Here is a 21,308-nt window from a genome sequence, read left to right as displayed (position 1 = left end):
GTTTTATTGCAAAGCTAATGTCATCTGAAAGAAAATAAGGTAAGAAGACAGAGACAAAAAAGTGAAACATCTTTAATGTAAGATTCATACCTAATTTCTGTGAGGATATAAATAAAATCTCTGTGTGGGAAGAACTGGCTTCATCTAGAAAAACTAAGCAATAAAGCTGGCACACACATTGCCCATAAGAACTGCAGAAGCTTGGTCTATTTCAGTCTACAAACAGGGAGAGACAGAAAGAAGGGCTGTCCACTTATGGATACCTCATGCTCAGCCATGCCAGTACCACTTTTCAGTCTCTGCTCCCAGCACTGCCCCAGCTCCCACCTGATGTGCTTACTGATGCTGAGGTCCTTGTCACTCACTTGCTAGACTGATACAAGCCATTTCAACTGCCTATTGAATAGCTTCATCTTAAAACATGTAAAGAGCTTTGATTTGTACAATTTTATCCTAACAACCACAGGTTAGATTTAAGACTAACCATTTAATCCAACAAATTAGAACTACGGTCATCAAAATACTGAACGCACTCTGAAATCGAGGCACGTGAGTGGTTCAGCTGAGTTCTCTGGATCTACTGATGCAACTAAAATTAAGCAAGTGGTTTTTTGGTTCAGATCCTAGGCAAAATGATTCTATCATGTACTTGATTCTAGGGTTCCAAAAGCAAATGCTTATCTCTGCAAAGCAAACACATTTTCATGACAGATTACATTGTCTGTTTCACAGTCACACAGTATGACCAAGCAGAAGAATCCACCTGCTTATCCATCTAATTCCATTGATAACCTCTGAGGAGAAGAGCTGTTACTCAACCAGCTCACTGCACACATCTCACCTGGGCAGGAGATGGATTATAACTTACTAAAGCAAATAGTCAGGAGACACTTATCAAAGTCCGAGATGAACTTTCTGATTCTGGCCTAATCTACAACACTGGAGAACAACAGTGATAAAACAAAAATGTTACCATATGATGCAATTCAGCTACCTGGCAACATATTGTGAACAGGTGTGGCAATGTTAACATCCTGGAGGTGTTTCAGTGTCTCTGTGTGGAAGAGTCGAAGAGTAGATCCAGACGTGAAGGCAATCCAGACTCCCACTCCAGCCACAGCCATGTGAGAGATCACCATCCCTTCCTCTTGATGGGCTTCAAAATGGTTCTGCAAGAAAAACAAGGGCTCTGTGGGAAGATGCAGTCAAGGATATCACTCCACCTTTCTTATCAGCTTTTCAGTGTAGGCACTGTATCTTCACCCTCTTTGACAAGGACAAAGCTTCCTCTGCCTTGCTCAGGATATGTTCTCATAGCCACATACGATGTGTTAATTTCCCTGGGACTTTTTTTGGAAATATATCATCATTAGTATAAAAGAAGTCTTGGCTCTTGAGCCAAGGTTCCATCTAATGACAGAGCAACTCTGATTTTCTGTTTTTTAAAAATATTGCATGATAGGGGCTGGCAAGCCCGAAACAGCTCCAACTTAAAAGGATTTTGTATTTCTTTATTTATACTCCTTTGGGAAAACTACCACAGCTGTACTTTTATCTGTAGCAGAACTTCTATTTCATCAATAAAAAAATACTTCTCTTTTGTTCTGCCAGGGGATCCTTTCATAACAAGAATAATAGAATGTAATAAAAAGTAATATTTGGATAGTGTTTAAGAATATAAACACACAATTATTTGCTCAATTACACACTTAACAATGTCAGCCTCAATATTGTGGTTTGGTTTTTGATGCTTCTGAATTTCACAAGTATTATCTATTTTGTTTTCCTGTCCTTCAAAGAATTGATGCTTCTCATTATAAAAGGCAAAATCCTCTTTCTATATGTAAGTAACAAAACACTTTAAAGATAGACCTTTTTCCTTGATCTAGTGTCAATTACAACCTGGCTTGAGGAAAGCAGAAGCCTCTCTCCCTCTCTATGTCTCTATTAACATGTGAGATAAAGCTGTAGTAAAGTTTCTTAATCATTAGCAAGAAGAAGGAATTTTTCCCTCTAGTTTTGTCTTGTAAGAAGACTATCTCTGAAGTTGAACACAGCCTTTTATTGTTGTGCCAGCTATTATCAGAAAGCCAGTCTGATAAACACAAAACTTCCTTAGCTAAATAAATGGCTAACTGTTCCTTGTATAAAAATCTCTTGCTGAGGGGTATGGAAGTAGTAAGTGCTCTAATATTCACTTAACATAATATATACTCTTGATTATATTTGCAGATAAAACACAGAAGTGCCTCTTCCTTCTTTGTGAAATACACTTAAATTTTCTAGGCATTGCAATAAAGAGTTACATTTTGGGGATTTTTTTAATTAAAAGTTAAATATAATAGGTTTATAGATATATTGTCAAAATTTTCCATCAAAATTCAACTAACAGGCTAAGATCAGAGACAAAGAATAAAAATTTAGGATTTCCACAAAGCATAACTTTTGGTATTATGTTTAGTCTTATTTTTTTTCTTACTTTATTACTGCATAAATTATTATTTTCACTGAGAAATTTCTGTTTGAAGCAAATGGGAATTATCTTCTGTGTTTTTCATTTGTTATGTTATTCGTCCAATGTTCAGTTTTTGGTAAATGAACAGAATTTTCTCTTCAGCTGTCAAGCAGTGGTTTATTTTTTAAGTGTTACTATATTACCTTTTGATTATTTGAATAGTAACACTGCAGAATGTAGGGTAAGCAAGTCTGCCGGGCACATTTATATTCACTGCTTTCCTCAAGTAACCACTATTCATTTATTACCAAATAATACACACAACTTGAAAATCATAAAATTTATTCAACAGAAAAACTTATCCATAAAAAACATCTTTCAAAGCTAGAAACAGCCCTTTTGACTAGATTTGCTGATATTCTCATCATGTATGTTCCATTGCAAAAAATATTCTAAAAATATTTACATTGTTTTTAGACTCATACATCCCTACACTGGTGACTAATTGGCTTTTGAGAACTTCAAGGGAATAGACCCATGGCTACTGAAGTAAAACTGACCAGTAACTTGGACTCTTTTAAATTAGAAGAAAAATGAGGAAGGTTGCAAAAAAAATTTTCTCTGGAGTGATCCAACCACAGTGACAACTATGTTGGTGCCACTGAAAACAACTTGCACATGCATTTTTGTCACATTCCATTTTTACCAGCCAACTCATTATACTCCCACTTAAATCTGCCCTGCCATTCGTACAGCTCTCTGCTGGAACACACAGACCCATCTGAAGTAAAACTGTGTACTGCAAACACGACAAGACCTGAGAAAGAACTATTCTTCTCATTGAAAGGGTCTTCTAACATGGAGCAGGAACATACTCCAAAACTGCACCTTCTTATGCATAAATTTTTGCATAAAGGATAGCTTTGACATCTGTTTCAATTACATGCCTACCTGAAAATCAGTGAGTGGCCTTTTACTTCTATTTTTCTTTTCTTTTTATAACAAGAAATACAGACACAAGAGAACAAAGATGTCTCATTACTTTTGTTAGTAAAAGAATTGAACTTCATTTTCTTTTTCTCTTTTAGTTTTCATACCTACATTCCTCTCTATTCAAAGCCTGGCTTTTCCCCCTCAGTCTCTCCCATTCTAACTACAGCAGCACAGAAGCTGCAGAAGGCTTCATGGGTGCCACAGCCCAGTGCAGCTCACCAGTGTTCCAGCAGTGTGGGACACAGCAGAGCCTTTCTTTTGAGGGAGTGCCCTCTTACACCAAACCGTACTAAGATAAATCTCGATCTCTCCAGCTTCAGGTGAAGAGGATAATGGGTGCCATTACGCCCAATATCAAACAAATGTCTTTCATTGCTTTAAAGAAGTTACAATACTTGGTCAACACACACTCATGTATAGTGATTTCCATTTCCATAACCTTTCAGTGTAACTCCTGTGTAGCTAGCAAAGTTTTAAAAACAAGACAAAACAGGCTAGGATAGAATGACACTTGGGTTTTGAAACGAGCACAAACCGCCTTTGCAGGGTACAAAGAGCTCTGGGCACAGAGACCATTACTGGATGTACTCAACAGCAATACAACTGACAGATCTAGGGTCAAAACTAAGTGGCCAAGAAGATCAGAGCATGTAATTAATATATAACAGCAATTGATGCATTTCTCATGTGTGCCTGCCAAGGATCTTGAGGCATTGTGCCAGTCTGGGGCATTGTGCCAACAAAACACATTACCTAAAACATTCTATTACAGTAACATATCATTAGAATAAGTGAATTGAGAGTCTTACCCATATCAGAAGAGGGAAAAAAGAAATAGTAATATCCAAATCCAATACACATAATGCCAAACCTGCTCATTTACTAAAAATTATTAAATAAAGAAAAAAAATCTTAGCAAAGCAAGGAGGCATGGAATGAGATTGTCTACAAGGATAAAGTACTTTATACATTTCCACTTTAGCAAATGCACAGAGAGAGTTAAATGAGATACCTATGAAGCAAAGAGTGCCTTACAAGAGCAAGTTTAAAAAATAGTCTTGAATATGCTCATGGACTTGCACAAATAGGGCCTTAAAATTTTGCCAGATGCCTTTACAGATAATGCACACGATGCAGAGCATATAGTATGTATGCATGACAGTAGCAATGAACTAGCAAGCAGCTGCACTGCAGTATACAATGGAGAATCTCCACATTAAGTATGTGGAGATATAAAGGAGTTCAGTGAAGAGAGAAGAGTAACCAGGTGAGCCCTGTGCAACACTTGGATTCCTGCTGACAGAGCCAAGATCATGTTTATGCAAACAATCCTGAGTCAAATCATTACGACTAACTCTCAGCAAGAGAGCACAGAGGGAGAACAAACATTTCCCTGCTGTTGCTTCCCCTCACAGCAAAGATTCTGCCCTTCACAGTAAGAAAGAGGCAGCTCAGATGTTAAAATAGTTGCTGTAGACAGAGTTTTAATTGCCTCATGTATAATGTTGAAACAATATTGCCAGTGAACATGGTAAGGCCAACATAGCAGATCACTTTTGGAAACATAAACCTAGGAAGTTATCAGAACAAGTCAGGTCACTAAGTAGGCAGCAAAACTGAAAACATTAGTGACCTGTTTAGTCTGGTGAGATGATGAGAAAAAGATCTGCATGTCTGAGTACCCATAAAGAAGCAGGAGGAAATCATCACTAGTTCACAATTCTGTGAGAAAGATGACATGCTATGCCATGAGTAGCTGTGTGAAATAAAAAAGATGACCCTCAGCCAGACGTAGAAAAAATCATCATGCTCTTGAACTAAATTATTTATATTGAGAAAACATAACTCATACCATTTCTTATATGCTGCTTGCTGCAGCACTTACTGTGTGTACAACAGACCTATAATAACCTGAGCTCTGACTACAACAGATGGCTTAGTTGAGAAATGAGAAGAAATCTCCTGTGATGCTTTTATAGGAAAATCTGTAGTAACAGCTGAAAAATGAAACTGCCATGTCTGAGAGATATTGGTAGAGTACTTGTTATTTTATGTCTCCAAACTTCTGTTTTCAACACTGCAGTCCATGACATTTTACCGTATTATGACAGAGTAAGCTTTAAACATTCTTTAATCCTCAAAGTTTGTTTGACTCCGGGTTTGTTCTCCTCTGCTAAAACAGCCCAGCATAGCCAAAACTGCAGCCATACCACCTGACTTAGGGAGAGCTTTGTTACTGCATTAGGCCAGACTTGCAAATTTATTTACAGAGATCTGGCTGTACATATCCAGCCTCACACAGGAACAACCTGGCTGATTCCTTACCATTTTCCTAGTGAGAATCTGAGAGATTTGACCAAAGTCTGGAGAACAACAACCATGTGTCCCAGAGGCTGTGAAACTAAAGAAAGTCCATTGCAAGTACCTATCCAAATCACTCATCCAAAATCTTTCCTTAATCATTCCATTCAAACTACCAACAAAACAAGCCTTAAAGTGGGAGAACATAAGATCCAAGTGTCTTATTAGATGAAACAAATCTCTCAGAAAACACAGAAAAAGACAGAGGAAATTAGGATGTTAGCTATTTCCCTGCAAACCCATGACAGTGACTCACAGAATCAATTGTACCAAATAGACAATTGTTGGGAGAAAACACGATCATCAAAGAAAAAAATGCAGCAACAAAGCACACAAAGAAGGAGGCTGTGAGCTCATCATGACTCCTGTTTGAAAAAACTTCATGGCTGTAAACATCATGCAATTCAGTGACACTGTTGTAGGTTGAAGGAGAGGTTGAACTCCTAATGTTTCATCAGCTCTTAACTTTGGACTACTAAGATGTTCTTTTGGTGAAAGCTGTAATTTTGCCAGAAATAAGGGCTTAACATTTTCGGGAAAATATGGTCACAAATGTTAGTTTGAATCCTTAACACTCTTCTCTCATTCTGAAAAAGCTGGCTTTTGTGTGACTATTCATGAGAATGTGCTCTTATGCAAATAAAATTTTTGTAGGCCACCAAGAAGCAAAACTCTGAAAAAATATGTTATGAAATTATCACAAGGTACAAGTAACATCTAACTATAGAGAGGCAGTCTCTTAGTTAAACCTCCTTTTGAAATTAACATGAAATTCCTATAGGCACCCACTTCTCTGCTGCCTTACCTCAGATTTCATTTTTAAGAAAATCTCTTGGCCCAGATGCTCTATCATTTCCAAGCACCTTAGAGAAACCAGTGGGTAAATGGGAACAAGGTCTAATGAGACATCAGCAGAGAACAAAACAGCAGAATTACAAATTAAGGGAGTGACATTTAAAAGATCTGAAACCACTTTCAATAAAAAGCTTCCTGAATCATGATGCTTCTTAAACAGGTTTTCATCTTTAAATGTTACCACTTATACCCTGAAGCATAATAGGTGAGCAATGCTTTTAGAAGTGTTTACCTCTATGGAATGTGTCACAGTGCTGATTACAAAAATTTGTCCACCACATGCAGCCCAAATGGTCTCCTCCATCACAAGCAGACTCCTAACAGGCAGAACCCCCAATTTAACTATCTTCTGAGGTTCTGTGTTCCATGTCCCATCTTCAAAAGAAAAAAAAAAAAAGAAGAAGAAAGGTTATACACAACCAAATGGTGATATTTGCTTTTAAACCGTTCTGAAAAGTCCACTGCTTGAATTTCTGCAAGTTGCCACTTCAAGCTACACTGTGATTTGTGTATGGTTACTTTTAGCTTCCAGGGTAAATTTGTAAGGATAAAACAACATTAAGGGGAAAACCCAAACCTAAGTACTCATATATTTGTCAACAGAGCAAGTTTTATCAAGATTAAATGATGATTCAGGAATGCCACATTGCTGTTCTGATACAACTGCTTTCCTTTCCAGAGGAAATACAGCCAGAAATCCATGGCTGACACAATTGGCTCCAACTTAGAGGGAGCTCATGACCAACTTACTTCAAGATGAATCAATTTCTAACTAGGACAGAATCATCTTTCATGTGCAAAGTAGTTCAGGAAGATTTTACTGTAGGCTCTAATGAGTGCAGATCACTCTGTAAGAGCATTTTGATGGAATGGACCTTCCTGCTACTACTAGATGCTTCATTTAAGACAGAAATTAAAACAAAAGAAGAAATTAAAATTTGGTCTTGTGCCATATTTGCACTTTTCTTACTTTTTCCACTAATTACAAAACCCACAATGTTTTCTTTGGACTGCATTTACCAGATGTAAATTAAATTATGCATGTGTATGTGGCACAGTCAGTGAGGTTCTGGTAAGAACTGCATGCTTCCACCTTCTGTTATGGTCACTCTCAACTGCCACCTCTTTGAAACAAGGACTAGCAGATTATTTACCCCAAAGTTTAGGAATCAGCAATATGAGCTTCTTGAAACAGTTGTAACTTTATATTTTATACATACAAATTTACATACAAAGTATGTCAATAATAATTTTAATATTTTCATATTAGTTTATATATTTCAAGTGCTCATTGAATATAGTCTCAAAAATGATACTTCTATACATTATGATTTATTAATAAAATAAAAATCTAAGCAAATGAAAAGTAACTGGGTTTTACACTGAGATATATTTCAAAAAGCACCATTGCTTCATTAAAAAGCCTCCTTCCTGCACAAGCTGAAGAAAAGTTGTCTACATTTCTGACACTGGTTTCACATCAGTAACCACTTAAATTTTGATTGACGAGACCAAAGTAATCACATCTTTAGGCAAGCACTTAAGTACAATTTTTTTCTCTTCCCTCCTGAGAACAAGTGCATCTTCTATTATTTGCTTAGAGAATGGGGGTACAAAATTTCCTGCTGTACCAATAACAGTAGCAACAACAATAATGAGAAGCCTCAATTCTGGAGTACTTCTCAAAATTTCTGTCATCTGTGTGATACAACCTTCACTGAGTCATTCTCAGGATGTGGCTCTCTTCTGACAGCATCTTTGTAGAAGTGATACTTAGCTTCAGGCTGTCAAAATAATTTTCATTATTTTAGTTTGCATTGAGAAGAGTGCTTCCAGTTATAAGCCTGCAAACTCTCCCAGCAATGTCAAAGTCACTGTGTTCTCTATGACTCATATGTACTATTAGGAACAAACAAACTTCTGGAAAAGTTTCCATTCTTTAGTAACCACATTATCCACAAATTAAATTCTAAACTGCCCATACCCTATGATTGCTGTAACCACTGAAGGCAGTGCAAAGCCTTCAGAGAGTGAAGCTGCACAGGTGCATGTCACAACTTTCAGTGTGCAAGGGATGCTGACGGCAGAAGTTTAACAACAATCTGTACATAGCATCATTCTTAGGGATAAACCCAGCATAATTCTGGTACATTCTTTCTGTCTTTTCTAAAGGATAAGGACTCTGAGTTTGGGCAAGGAGCAGCTATGCTAAGCAAAAAGTTATCTTTCCTAGTTATATTTTCACACTGAAAAAAACATTAATATAAAACAAAAGTTCATAGAACTTGAGAACCCTTTCTGTTAAATACATTCAAACTATACATTAATTTTATATAAAGCATAGCTGATGCTGAAACAACAGGAAAATAAGGATTTTCAGGATCTCAATTGTGGACTCATTTACATTTTGCCTAAATCAAATTTCAAACATCTAATGTGTTTCTTTTTTTTTTTTTTTTTTGATCTTGACCTTTATGCCCTGAAGTTCCATGTAACACCTCAGATAACTAAGCATTAGGCCTTATTAATAATTTTGATCAATGTAAGAAGGGGATTTCAATACTATCAATGTTATAAATACCAACTGAGTAATGAATACCTGATTCAACATATATGCCTAAAAAAACCTCAGTTCTCACAAAACCATTTTCTGTTGGTGTGTGTGTTAACACAGTACTTGACAATCCAGTTTAAAAGTAGGACTGGACATATGAAGAAGGTGAGATAGAGGCTTCATGTCTTTCATCTGACCACTTTCATCTTTTCTTTTCATGAAAAAAAACACTGAAGTCCCACTTGATGTATCAGCCCAGGAAAAATCCAAAGCTGTCACTCTACACCATGACCCCAGTCATGTGATAAGGCTATTCCCTGGTGCTTTTTTATGTCTTCCTGCAAATATTGCTGTCTTCCAGATCAGACAGCATCTGAGACAGATGAGGGGGAAAAAAGGTAGGTCTGGTCTAGTAATTAGAGCAGTATTCAAAGGATGTGTCAGCTGTGTTCTGGACCCTGCCTCAGTGAATGATTAATTAATTATACAAAGTGGAATGGCACCAGGAGGACAAATTAAGCCCTGTGCATCTCTCTCCTCTCATTTTGTGGCAGCCAGGGAAATCTCATGAGAGTGGAAAGCATGGGTAAAAAACCACTCAAGCAAGGCAAGGGATTAAGCCTGATAATCCGACATACTTCTGTAAATGCTTTAACCACAGGCTGCTGGCTAAAAGGAAGATCATGACTTCTTTCTGCTGACCAAGAATTTTATCATCCAACTCCAAAATTACTTAGCAAGTCGGTGTCTGGCTCACAAGTGGTTTAAGACTATCAAAATCACACTTTGAAGAAAACATAATGCTCGCCCTGCCTCTCTCTCCAGATCTCAGCAGACCCTGTTCAATGCCTGCCTGCACAGACTTCATGTTTGACACTGCCTATTTCATGTTATCTGTCTGATCCAGTGTCCATTGCTTCTAAAATCCAAGGGGAAAGAAGCATTATCTCTATCCAACTTCTGTAAATACCTGCAGATTCAAGGCATGCTTATGTAAGTAGTTTCAACAACTGGCACTATCCAGGTACTTAAAATTGGTCACAGCACTTGCCAAAAAGATAAGGAACAGCTTTGTTTGATGCTATAAAATCCTTTGCAAGTAACTGACTAAAATAAGCTTATTTTTTTCTGGCAAAAGAGAAAAGAAGCAAGCCAAGACAAAATTTTTGCCAACAGAATCTCAAGGCATACTTTTTTTTTTTTTTTGCAGGTACAGCTGTTTGCAGGAAAGAGATGTGTCTACAAAATCTGAGAACAGGCTCAAAGATAGAAATGAATCCAAGGCCTTCTGGAAATTAGATGTCATATATTGATGTTGTATATAAGATGACTGATATTTACATAATAGATGAGTATTAAAAAAAAAAAACAAAGACAGATTTTATACTAATAGATCTGTGTTATGCCACTATTTTTAATACTCTTTGTAAGTTATATTTCTCCAGAAGTTACATGCCATATTTTATGCAACAGTTTTGAACAGTATCTTGCAATGCATATATCGTGTTTAGCTGCATCAAAGTAAGGTCTCTCATGCACATAAAGTATTTCTAAGTATTTAATGTAAAAGGACATTATTTGCATTAGTGCATTTTGATATTAGTCTTGTGATTTTTATGAATATGAAAAATTAGTTATCCTTCTATTCACTCAAATTTAATCAGATAGGAAAAGTTTCAAAACAATGTCAATTTTATAGGAAAAGTTTCAAAACAATGTTCATGTTATCTTTCTCCACAAAACCCAATGAAGGAAAGTAATACTATTTTACAATAATTTATAAGAATAGGCTTCTTATTATAAATTTATAAATATTTTAAATATTTAGTACTTTTAATAATTGCAATAAGTTGGTGCACTCAGCTCTTCATATGAGATAACATATAGTTTATTTCCTCAGAAAGTCTTTTCAAAGTTTGTAGTAGTCTTCCCTTCCTTTATGCTTTCAGTCAAGCTGAACCGAGCAGGCGTTTTTGTTGACAGCTTCCTCTCTTTCTTAGCAGCACTATTGATGGTTTCACAACAGAGCTGCCAACACAGCCCTGGGAACAGCAGCTCTTGGTTAATTAGTGCAGTGGAGCACAAACATTTTTTCCATCACATGGTAAGTAAACCAGCACTGTGGAGGAGTAAAATGGTACCTACAGAATTCAAAAGTTTAGCACATTCCTTATTACTTAAAAATGAGACACTCAGGCCTGCTCTTCTAAACAATGTGTAACTAGGAATGTCCCATGCTGTGCATGCATACTCATTTTTTCTCCTATATGCATCAAATTCTTCAAGCTAAGCAGCTGACAGAGCTCTTCCTAAAGTTATTCAGGGTGGTGCTGGAGGTCCCGGCATCAGATACACAAATAAGACAGAAAGCAACGTCAACATATTTCTGGTAATGAGTATTATGTGACACTGCAAAGACAACAGTATCTTATCTCTGTTTCTGTATCACTGCTTTAGTCCCTCCAAAACAGCTTAATACCACTGCTTATTTTTCACAGCAGTACCTCTCACAATGTCTACCTGAAGTGGCAATCACATGCCAGAAATCCACTCTTCAGAGAAGCTAGAGCAGTACATGGATCCACTCAAGCTCTGACTTTGACATCAGCATTTTATATTCCAAATATTCTTCCTTTCCTCAATTTGTCAGAGGACACAAAAAAATTACCAAATCCATCAAGGTACCTCACCCACAAATGACTTGCTACTCTATCACTGTTGTAACTGCCTCCCCTTTCATTTCAGTTTTGTCATTTTCCTTGATATCAATCCTCTGAAAATGCTCACTTGATTAGTGCCACAAGGCCTCTTTAGATAGGTAAGTCATAAAAACATCAGAGCTCCCTATGTTCTTACTAGTGAAGTTTCTTCTGTTCTGTGCATGGCCAAAATTGCCCCAGTCATTATTTCACCTGACCAAATTCTTACTGAACTACTAAAATATTAATTATTCTACTTTCTGCCTCAATAATTCCAAATTTTTATTTTCTTTTTCCTGTTTCTCTCCTGTACTCTTCACAGGACTTTATGAAAAGGAAATGTACATCAATGTCTAGAAGAAAGGAAATAGCTGGAACTGACTACAGTATATGAGGAACAATACACCTATATTATATAAAGATTGTGATTTCCCTTTCCTAAGAAACTTTTGTGAATGGAAGTCAAACACGCGCTGACCTTTTCTGCTATTACATCACTCAGAAAACACATCTGCTGGGCTGTCTGCAATCATCACAAAGGGGCTTTGTTATGTTTTTTCAACAAAGACAATACAACACACTTTTTCCTTAACCTCTTCTAAGCATGTTTTGCATGGAAATATTAACTCAGCCAGAGGCAAACCCTAAATGCAGAATTTTTCAGAATGATAACTGTGCAAGAGTTCATAGACCTGTAAAGTAAATTCTCAAAGTGTCAGAAATTTAGCAATCTGCTTCACTCCCATTCCTATATAGAATAGCATTTGATTTACTAGTTGTCTCACAGGTCCCAAAACAAGTCTTCTCACACACATAGAATTAAGGATTAGTGAGGATAATTATAAGGGGTACTACTAGCACATACACCCTAGTGTCCTGTGATATTTCCACAAATCACCATGTTAGGTCACATTTAAGAGCTAAGTAGATTTTACAGTATCAGCACCTCAAGACTTTGCTTTTAGTTTATGTTCAAATACACTAAAGTATGTATTTGTAAGTTCAAACACATTAAAGCATGTATTTTTAAGTACTTAAAAATACATAAAACACTAACAGGTACTTAAGTTTTTTACCTCATATGTGAAAATTCATGGATACAGAGATGTCTAACTAAAATATGACTGCCCTCCAGAAAGGAAGTTGTGCACCTCCTACTCTCCCACTAACGTGGCACTTGCTCCTTGGTTTACTGTACAGACTTCTCAGTTTCCTTTTTGTACTACTTCAAGATAAGACTTTCTGCAGCCAGAGAGCACTCTGGATGCTGTTGATCTGACAAAGTTCTCTAGAAGAAAGTCACTTGCTGTTTGAAACAAACATCATAGATATCTCTATGCATGGACCCCTCTGAGAACATCTGGAGAAATTAGAGCTATTTGGGTCCTGCAAACCAAATGACACAAGTCATGGGTCTCTGACTATACAGAGCAAGGCATCGAGTTCAGTGACTGAACTGATCCACACAGTTACTGCCCAGGGAGGAAGACAAAAGGAGCCCAACTCTATCACAGACTGAGAGACAGATTTTCATCCTAGAAGAAAGATTATCCTTTCTCATTCATGGAATCCTGCAACAGGCTGCACAACCATTTTTCCTGTGCATCTCCACAGCATTTGTGCTTCTCAGGCTTCAAATCAAGGTGAAATGTGGTGATATATTTCACATTCACTTTTAAATCTTTACTTAATCTCCTTTATGGTGACAGACCAAAACCCAAGCTGAAGTGCATGGCTGAAAAGTAACCCCTCTGCAGAACAGAAGGCAACCCTGATGAATTGCATAAAGCTCCTCAGAGGTTGCATTCCCCCTCCCTCCTATTTCACTGCTTGGATTCCTTTGTTTGGTAAATAGGTCAGTGCTCATAAAAACACCCCTCCAGGGCTGACTGCCTCACATAGCCACAGCAGCCAACTACAAGGAAGACAGACACTAACATGGCAGCAGCTGAATCACACAACTTCCATGGGGCCTGGAGAACTGAAATAAGCCACTCTGACCAAGCAGGAAGGAGAGGGACTACAAGATTAACTGACAAGAGTCAGAAAAATATCATTATTTCCCATCTCAAAGTTCCAGTGATCATGGCTCAGACTTTGACAGGCTCTGTGAACATCTCACTGCCCATAACCAGTGTCTTTAGAAGATGAACAGGGGATGCTATGATCCTGGTCAATGCAACAACCTCCATCTCATAACCAGACTGTAATGCAGTCTGATTAACAGCTCTGCCCCACCTTTAACATTCTCTATAGATATGCAACCCATGAATCCTTTCTTAGCTATACTGCCAAGGATGTCAGTTGTGGTTTTGAAGTGGTCTTTTCTGGAAGAAGTTGAGTGATAGTAATTGCAGTCTTAAAACAGTTTAAATACACCAACACGTTTCAGAGAAGTCGACAGATTCACTTTAATACCCCTCCAGGTACGTAGAGAAACTGAAATACCAAAAATATTATGAATTTAGGATCAAGACCTCATTCCTGTGCCTCAAAAACAAAGAAAAAAAATGCTATTCAGTGGTAAAAAAACCATTTGGCTTCAGATCAGAGAAAACAGCTCAACAGGAAACCTACTGGGTTGAAGATGACAACTGGACAAAGGAAGTCTCTTTGCCAACACTTTTTCCCAGATCCTTTGTTGCTTGGGAAAAAGAAAAATTAAAAAAAAAGCATCCTGTACCTTTCCCAAACAGAGTCTTTATATGAGCTAACAGTGGACATATAATTTGTTCCAAGATTACAGATACTGAGTTTGATTCCTCAGTTAGAGGCTGGTAGGATTTAGTAGCCAAGATACAGTGCCACACAAATGCAGCTGAACTGTTCACAGGGCCCACCTCATTAGAGAGCCATCATTACTGCAGCTCATACAAATAAGGCAGATCTCTGTTGGCTCTGTACTTTGCAAAGTTAGGAGTCTCTGTGCTAACATTTCACTTAGAACATTAAGGTTTCAAACCTTGAGCAAAGCCTCACTGATTTTGAACTGAAACACTAGATATATAGGCAATGCTGCAGGGAAGTTAGTGAGATGTACTGGAAGCACCTAAATCAACTCTGGAAAAGACAGTTGTGGTTCAGAAGAATTGCCTGGCATTTCTCCTTTATTCAAATTATTTTAGTCAATTATTTAGCTAGATACAAAACAACCAACTGTGATGCCAATAGAAAAAGGAGGCCTACCATGAAATACATGAACTGCACACATAGGACTTATTCATCTGTACAGTAAAAATGGGGGTGTCATTTAAAATGAAATATACAGGAAATCTCTACCAACAGGGGATTTCTGTGTTTCATAAACACCAGTACTGGGTAGTTGAGAGAAATAAGCACTGTGCTGTGTAAAATATGTACTGCTGTTAGCACATAAATTTCTAGACATTTGCAACACTGAAGACTTCAGGGTTTAAACTAAGGGGGAAAATCAATTGTCACATGCATGTATGGTGAAAGTGGAAAGAGTATCAAAGTTCCTACTATCCTTCAAAAGGAGACAAGTCTCTTCTGACATACCGGAAAAAGTAGTAAATCTAGCTCAGAAGTTTTTCAAAGGATTTTCAGAAAATATATTAGTGGAAAATTACTTCTGCCAAAATACACTGACACGTGAGTTCCTCAGGATGCCATCAAATCATATCACTATGCTGCATTACCTTCTGCTTTTGTGTAGATTGAGATGTTTCCATTTACCAAGCCAGCAAACAAGTACTGAGACCTATATGTTAAGCTCATAACAGTTGATTTTTCAGGAGTGAAGAAGTGTTGAAGTCGAATTTTCTTTGAGCCTTGGCAACTTTTGTAAATAGAAATGCTATAGAAAGAAACAAGAAGAAACAGATCTGTGAAATTATGCTTTACATAGCTCTTGTTAGAATATGCAAAAGAGAAGTTTAGAATAAAATATTGGGGGAAAGAGGGTTTTCTTCTTCAGTTCTTGACACTCCAGAATGTCTGCATAGACAACTTGCAATTACTTAACATTGACATATGACAACACATTCATATTATCTTGTCTGCAGAAACAGTTATTCTAAAAAGAGACATAATAAAAATTCTGCTCAAAGGCCTTATTATGAGTCTAAAACTTTTATTAGTTTAAAAAAAAAATAAATTTATATTATGTGGAGAACTAGGGAGAAGAAACGAAAAACTCACTACCAGATGTCACTTACACTTAAAATTACCACAATTCCTATTGATTGTTACGATGGGTATGCTAAGAATATTGTTCAGGCTGGAATTAAATCACTCATTTCTAGAAATGGCATTTTCCTTGGAGAATTTTGCTCTCCTTCATTCATACTATACTGGTTACAAACACCTTCAAAAATCACATGTAGTTACACACTTATGCCCCCAACTAACTATAACAAGATCTGCCTGCTGACTGACCTATAAGTTTAGAAAATGTTCTCCATGTTGTTCTCCAACACAGATCAAGTGATGGCTCAGTAGGCCACCAGTTCAAAAAGAGAGCAAAGTAATTCATGTCAACAGTAAATAGCAATATTATTTTTTCATGTGACAAATCCTGCATAATATGACAGAGCAGAAACTTATTGGATTCCTCTTTGCCATTCTGAAAATTTTCCAATACCTGAAGATTATGCTGTAATACTACAAAAGTAGTATTTCTATTTTTCAGATGAGATGAACTAACCCTCTTTCATCAAAAAGATGCCTTTTAATTTCAAATACCACACGGTGTAATCTTATATAATGTAGAGTGCATTTTATCCTTGATTTAAGTAGAAAGGACACCTTGAGGTCACTGGGATAACACTTGAATACTTTCTTCAAAAGTAAACATTTTCTTAGCAGTCTCTCACACAATTTTGCTATCAAATAGTAAACTTAATCAATAAATCATAAACATTATATCAAAACTAAGAATCAGCACACATTACACCAAAACTAACCTTCCTTCTTCCATGCCAAGGCAAATAGTAGGCACGTTAGATGTTTTTGCAAGAACATTTTCAGAGTCTGGAGCTTTGTTTTGCTCTTTCAGCTTCTCCTCCTCTGGTATGTAGACCATGCAGAGAATCCGTGATTCCACATTGAAGCACTCAATAACCTTGGGGCTGGAGCTCTGAAACGAGACTATTGCAATCTGGCCCATCTGATTAGTACAACTGCCAATCTGAAATGAAAAAAGGAAAATAAAATTAAAATAAAAAACAACAGACTATGACTGATACCTGTCTCCAGGAAGATCAGCATGTACAAGAAGGAATGACTGGAATGCTAACTGAAGTTATATGTGTGAATATGAATTTTCATGCATTAAGACAGGAGAGAATTATTCAGCACAAATACAAGATATGTCAAAACATTATATATACAAACTTGCCTTCTACATTCACAGAAAAAAAATTGTTTTTAAAGCAGGAATAATAGTATGGCCTATTCTGATATCTGACTCAAATGCATATACATTACATAATGCAATTACTGTAAGTATCAGTGCAACATGCTATTTTAATAACTGGTGTTCTAAATTGTCTCAGGTTCTTTTAAAACAGGCAAAATAGCTGAGGCCTGTCCTTTGCCCAGATAACAAGTCTACAAAGAAATGCTCTGTCCCAAAAGAAAGAGTCTAGTAAACTTGCTGATGCAGACACCTGAATTTCTCCCTGATCCAGCAAAAAGTATCACCAACATGTCCATAAACTTATACATTTTGAGGATCAGGGAGAAGGGGAAAAAAAAAAAACAAAAAAAAAAACCCCTAAAAAGCCCAAACAAATCTACCCAAGCACAGTACATGTTTTGCATAATAACTCTTTCAGTTTATATGAAATAAAATAGAAAAGAGAGAGAAAGAATATTTTGTAGCAGTAGAAAGATTTAATTTGCATTTTTTTGCAATGACTGTTTACAAATGGCAAAGACAAAAGGAAATTATATGGGTCGCCTTGAAAACAACTGCTAAGAGAAGCTATTTGTAACTTTTAATTCACTATTTCAGTATTGTAGCAACTAGAAAAGCTCCTGAAATAATTAGCTTGCCTTTTTTTTAAGAACATCTTCTATCCACCTCTGCTGGAAATCTGCATATCTGGGGTCATAGCAATATGCAGAGTAAGGTTTTTTTCCTATACAGATTTAAGCAGATTATTTTTGTCTAAAACATTCTTAAAATATGAAAACAGACAGTAGGACAGCGTATGCTCACTTGTGTTTTAGCAGCAATTGTTACAAATTAGCACATATCTCCCTTCTGAATGTGCTCAGCACTTTGGAATTCATTCTGTGCTGTACAAATAACACACACTTAACTACAGAGACCAGCAAGATCACATGGACAAATTAGTAGCTAACCTTTTATCTTTAAACAAATAAACAAAGAGGAAAAAGTCAACCCAACATTTCTTTCATATCTTCACATTGCCAAGAGTCACAAAATGCAATGGAAAGAAACAGGAGACAACCACTTTCAGATTTTAAAGATTACACTTACCCAAAGAAAACCATGTTCCACAGCACAAGAATCTGACTCTGTTTCTCCAGCAAGGTATGGCTCAGGATTATAAGCAGCACATTCAATCTTCAAAGAGAAGAAAAGAGAGCAGTTAGCTCATTAAAAAAATATGTCTGTTTCTGTCTATTTTAGTTTGCAATTAACTAAAGCATTTTAGGATATCAAAAACTCTCATAAGGCAAGGAGTCAGCTTAGTTCACCCAGATTCTCGTGGGCAGGGTCAGCTGCACAGATATTGTTCCTGATACATTCCTATCTACCCCTAAAGACCTTCAGGGACAAAGACTACGAATTTTCTTTTGCTGATCTGCTCAAATGCTTCATAACTATTATTAAGCTTTTTCATGTCCCCAACCTGACATCATCCCTGATGTAACCATTAGCCTGTTACCTCTCATCTCAGACACCAGGTAATTCTCATTCTCTGCAGTGTCCTTTTCAAATTTTTGTTTTTAAACTTATTATTGCCACTTTTTTAACTGACATCTGTCCAGCAGATGTATCAGCCACATGTGTATATTTGAGAGTGCAGAGTTTTCTGACCTGAACTCACTATTCTAGCAGAGCTGGTAGCAGCACTACAACATTGTTACCTCTTCAGAATCCTGTTTGTACACATCTCATTCACTAGTTCTCTTTGTAACAATATTATATTCTTAACCAATCCTTACCTTGCTGGTCAGTATTAAAAATTACTTTAACAGACCAACTAAACCACCTCTTCAATCTGGATTTATGAAATTTCTAATTTCTCCCTGAGCATATCATCTGTCTGTCCTGCTTACTGTCATCCTTTTTATTTTTCTTTTCCCCCTCCTCAAATTATTTCTCCAGCTGCCTTAGTCCTTCTGAATGCTAATATCATTCTTCAGACTTCAACTCCCTTCCAATCTCATGTCATCATGTTACTGTCAGTAAGTTAATAGCAATACTCATGATTTTATCATGCAGGCCATTTAAAAAAAACCTGAAAGCAACACCAGACTCAAGGTCTATATTTAAGTCCATCCCAACTCCAAAGATCATTCAAGCATCAAGGATCTGAAAAAAAAACATTTTTATGACCAGTCATGGATTTCTAATTTCCTTAATGTCCACAGCAGTTTCCTAAAGCTTATGTAAACACTTCAAAATATATAAAAGGAATTCATAACTGTGTAGAGAATAAAAAGATTTCTAATGAGGTGTGATATTCCATTTTACACAAGATTCTCTATAATTCAAACTAATGTTCTCTTGGACATCACTGTCCTGATTATATTGTAGTAGACATCTCAGTTAGTATTAATTTAGACTACTCAACTAGTATTAGCTCCCCATAGCCTGGCAACATCATCTCCCAAGAGTTAAAAAAAATAAAAACCAAAAACAAAACAAGTCAGCAAAAGTTCAAGAGTTCAAAATTCAAAGTTAACTTAATTTTTCAAAGTGCAAAGAATTTTACAAATTGCCTTGAAGTCAGCAGGCATTACAAAGTGATTTGCTTTAGCAGAAAAAACATCATAATTCAGGAGATAAAATATAGATATATACAGATAAATAATACAGATATATACAGATAAAAATTTGAAATCCCTAGATGATAAAAAGAGGAAAAAAAAAGAGAAAAAAAAAAGAAAAAAAAAGAGAAAAAAGAGAAAAAAAGAGAAAAAAGAGAAAAGAAAAGAGAAAAAAGAGGGAAAAAAAAGAGAAAAAAAAAAAAGAGAAAAAAAAGGAAAAAAAGAGGAAAAAAGAGGAAAAAAAGAGAGAAAAAAAAAAAAGAGGAAAAAAAACAGGAAAAAAAAGAGGAAAAAATAAGAGGAAAAAAAAGAGCTATCCATGCATGTCATAGTATGTCTCATTTAGCACATGCTGAAGCTATCTACTTGTGGTGATTTATAGTAGCTGTGACAATGAAATATATCACTAGCAAAAAATAAGACAGTCTGCAGGTTGAATATTTCCTTTGCTTCTTGTCACACCTGTGTGTCACTTTGCATCTTGGTCAAAAGTGATGTTTTTTTCCATAGTTAAACCCTGGCAGTTTAGCTCTCAGTCTTGACAGAAGCCTGGGATGTAAACTTGCTCTGATGGCTCCTTACACCACTGGGCAGCCTGAGCAGCACACAGAGCCAACAAACAGGATTAGGCAAGCAAAGGTTCTCTTCCCACCCTGAGCTGGGGCCTGAGAGCCAAACTGCAGCTGAGGCTGCAGTAATACCCAAGTCATATTTTCTAGTAATATCAAGGACTTGGGAGAACCAGAAATGACACCTGGGCTCACACCCACATTACTTTAGGAGCTGTAAAACTGCCAAAGTTAGCCCAGGGCTGAGGCAAATTTTGTGACACACTCTGCTGTCCTGAAGTGACCAAGGTAAAGATCATCACTCAATGGTAAAGGTGAACAAACTTTCCTTTCAAAATAAGAAGACTCTGTTCTAACTTGTCTACAAGAGTTGACCCTGGGCCTTCCTGGCATGTATTTTCAGGACTTACAGATGCCTAGGCTCTAAGAAAATACCTACATAATTTAAGTTTCTGAAAAAAATTAAAATAGCAGGTTATTTCTCCCGTGGTGACTTTAGAAAGTAGTCAGAACAGAAAAAGCTGTTTAATAAGACAAGCATGACTGATTGTATGGGAAATCAGAGAATTTCAGTAAACTTTCACTGCTCTGAAAACCAGTATCATAGGAATAGATTGTCTTAGCTCCATAACACATTTTTACTGCATTTTGAATCACCAATTATTTTCCCCCAGCATCCAGACTTGCATACTCACACTTGAAGTGAAGCTGTCAGCTGAGCTTCCTTCCAGTGTAGGCTGATCTAGCAGTGAGGGCCTGCAGACTCACCTCTTTAAGCAGAACCCATGCTACGACATTAACTTAATTTTGGGATTCTATCCACACATAAACAA

The 21,308-nt window shown here is 36.7% G+C and overlaps 1 protein-coding gene across 2 annotated transcripts in view; it reads right to left on the bottom strand.

Moving 5' to 3' along the window:
• ARHGEF10 (Rho guanine nucleotide exchange factor 10) overlaps window positions 1–21,308 on the bottom strand; it is a 106,292-nt gene that overhangs the window by 10,933 nt on the left and 74,051 nt on the right. For both annotated transcript variants that reach the window (XM_056487997.1, XM_056487998.1), the window contains 5 exons: window positions 18,387–18,473; window positions 16,843–17,066; window positions 15,577–15,734; window positions 6,897–7,039; window positions 995–1,169 (listed from right to left, as the gene is read on the bottom strand). In XM_056487997.1, the coding sequence (XP_056343972.1) occupies window positions 995–1,169; window positions 6,897–7,039; window positions 15,577–15,734; window positions 16,843–17,066; window positions 18,387–18,473 (787 nt within the window). The remainder of the gene's footprint in view (window positions 1–994; window positions 1,170–6,896; window positions 7,040–15,576; window positions 15,735–16,842; window positions 17,067–18,386; window positions 18,474–21,308) is intronic.

Source organism: Oenanthe melanoleuca, chromosome 3, assembly GCF_029582105.1.
Source record: "Oenanthe melanoleuca isolate GR-GAL-2019-014 chromosome 3, OMel1.0, whole genome shotgun sequence".
In the NCBI taxonomy this organism is placed as follows: Eukaryota; Metazoa; Chordata; class Aves; order Passeriformes; family Muscicapidae; genus Oenanthe; species Oenanthe melanoleuca.
The sequence above is the reverse complement of the archived record's forward strand: the minus strand, read 5'-3'. Positions and strand labels throughout refer to the sequence as shown.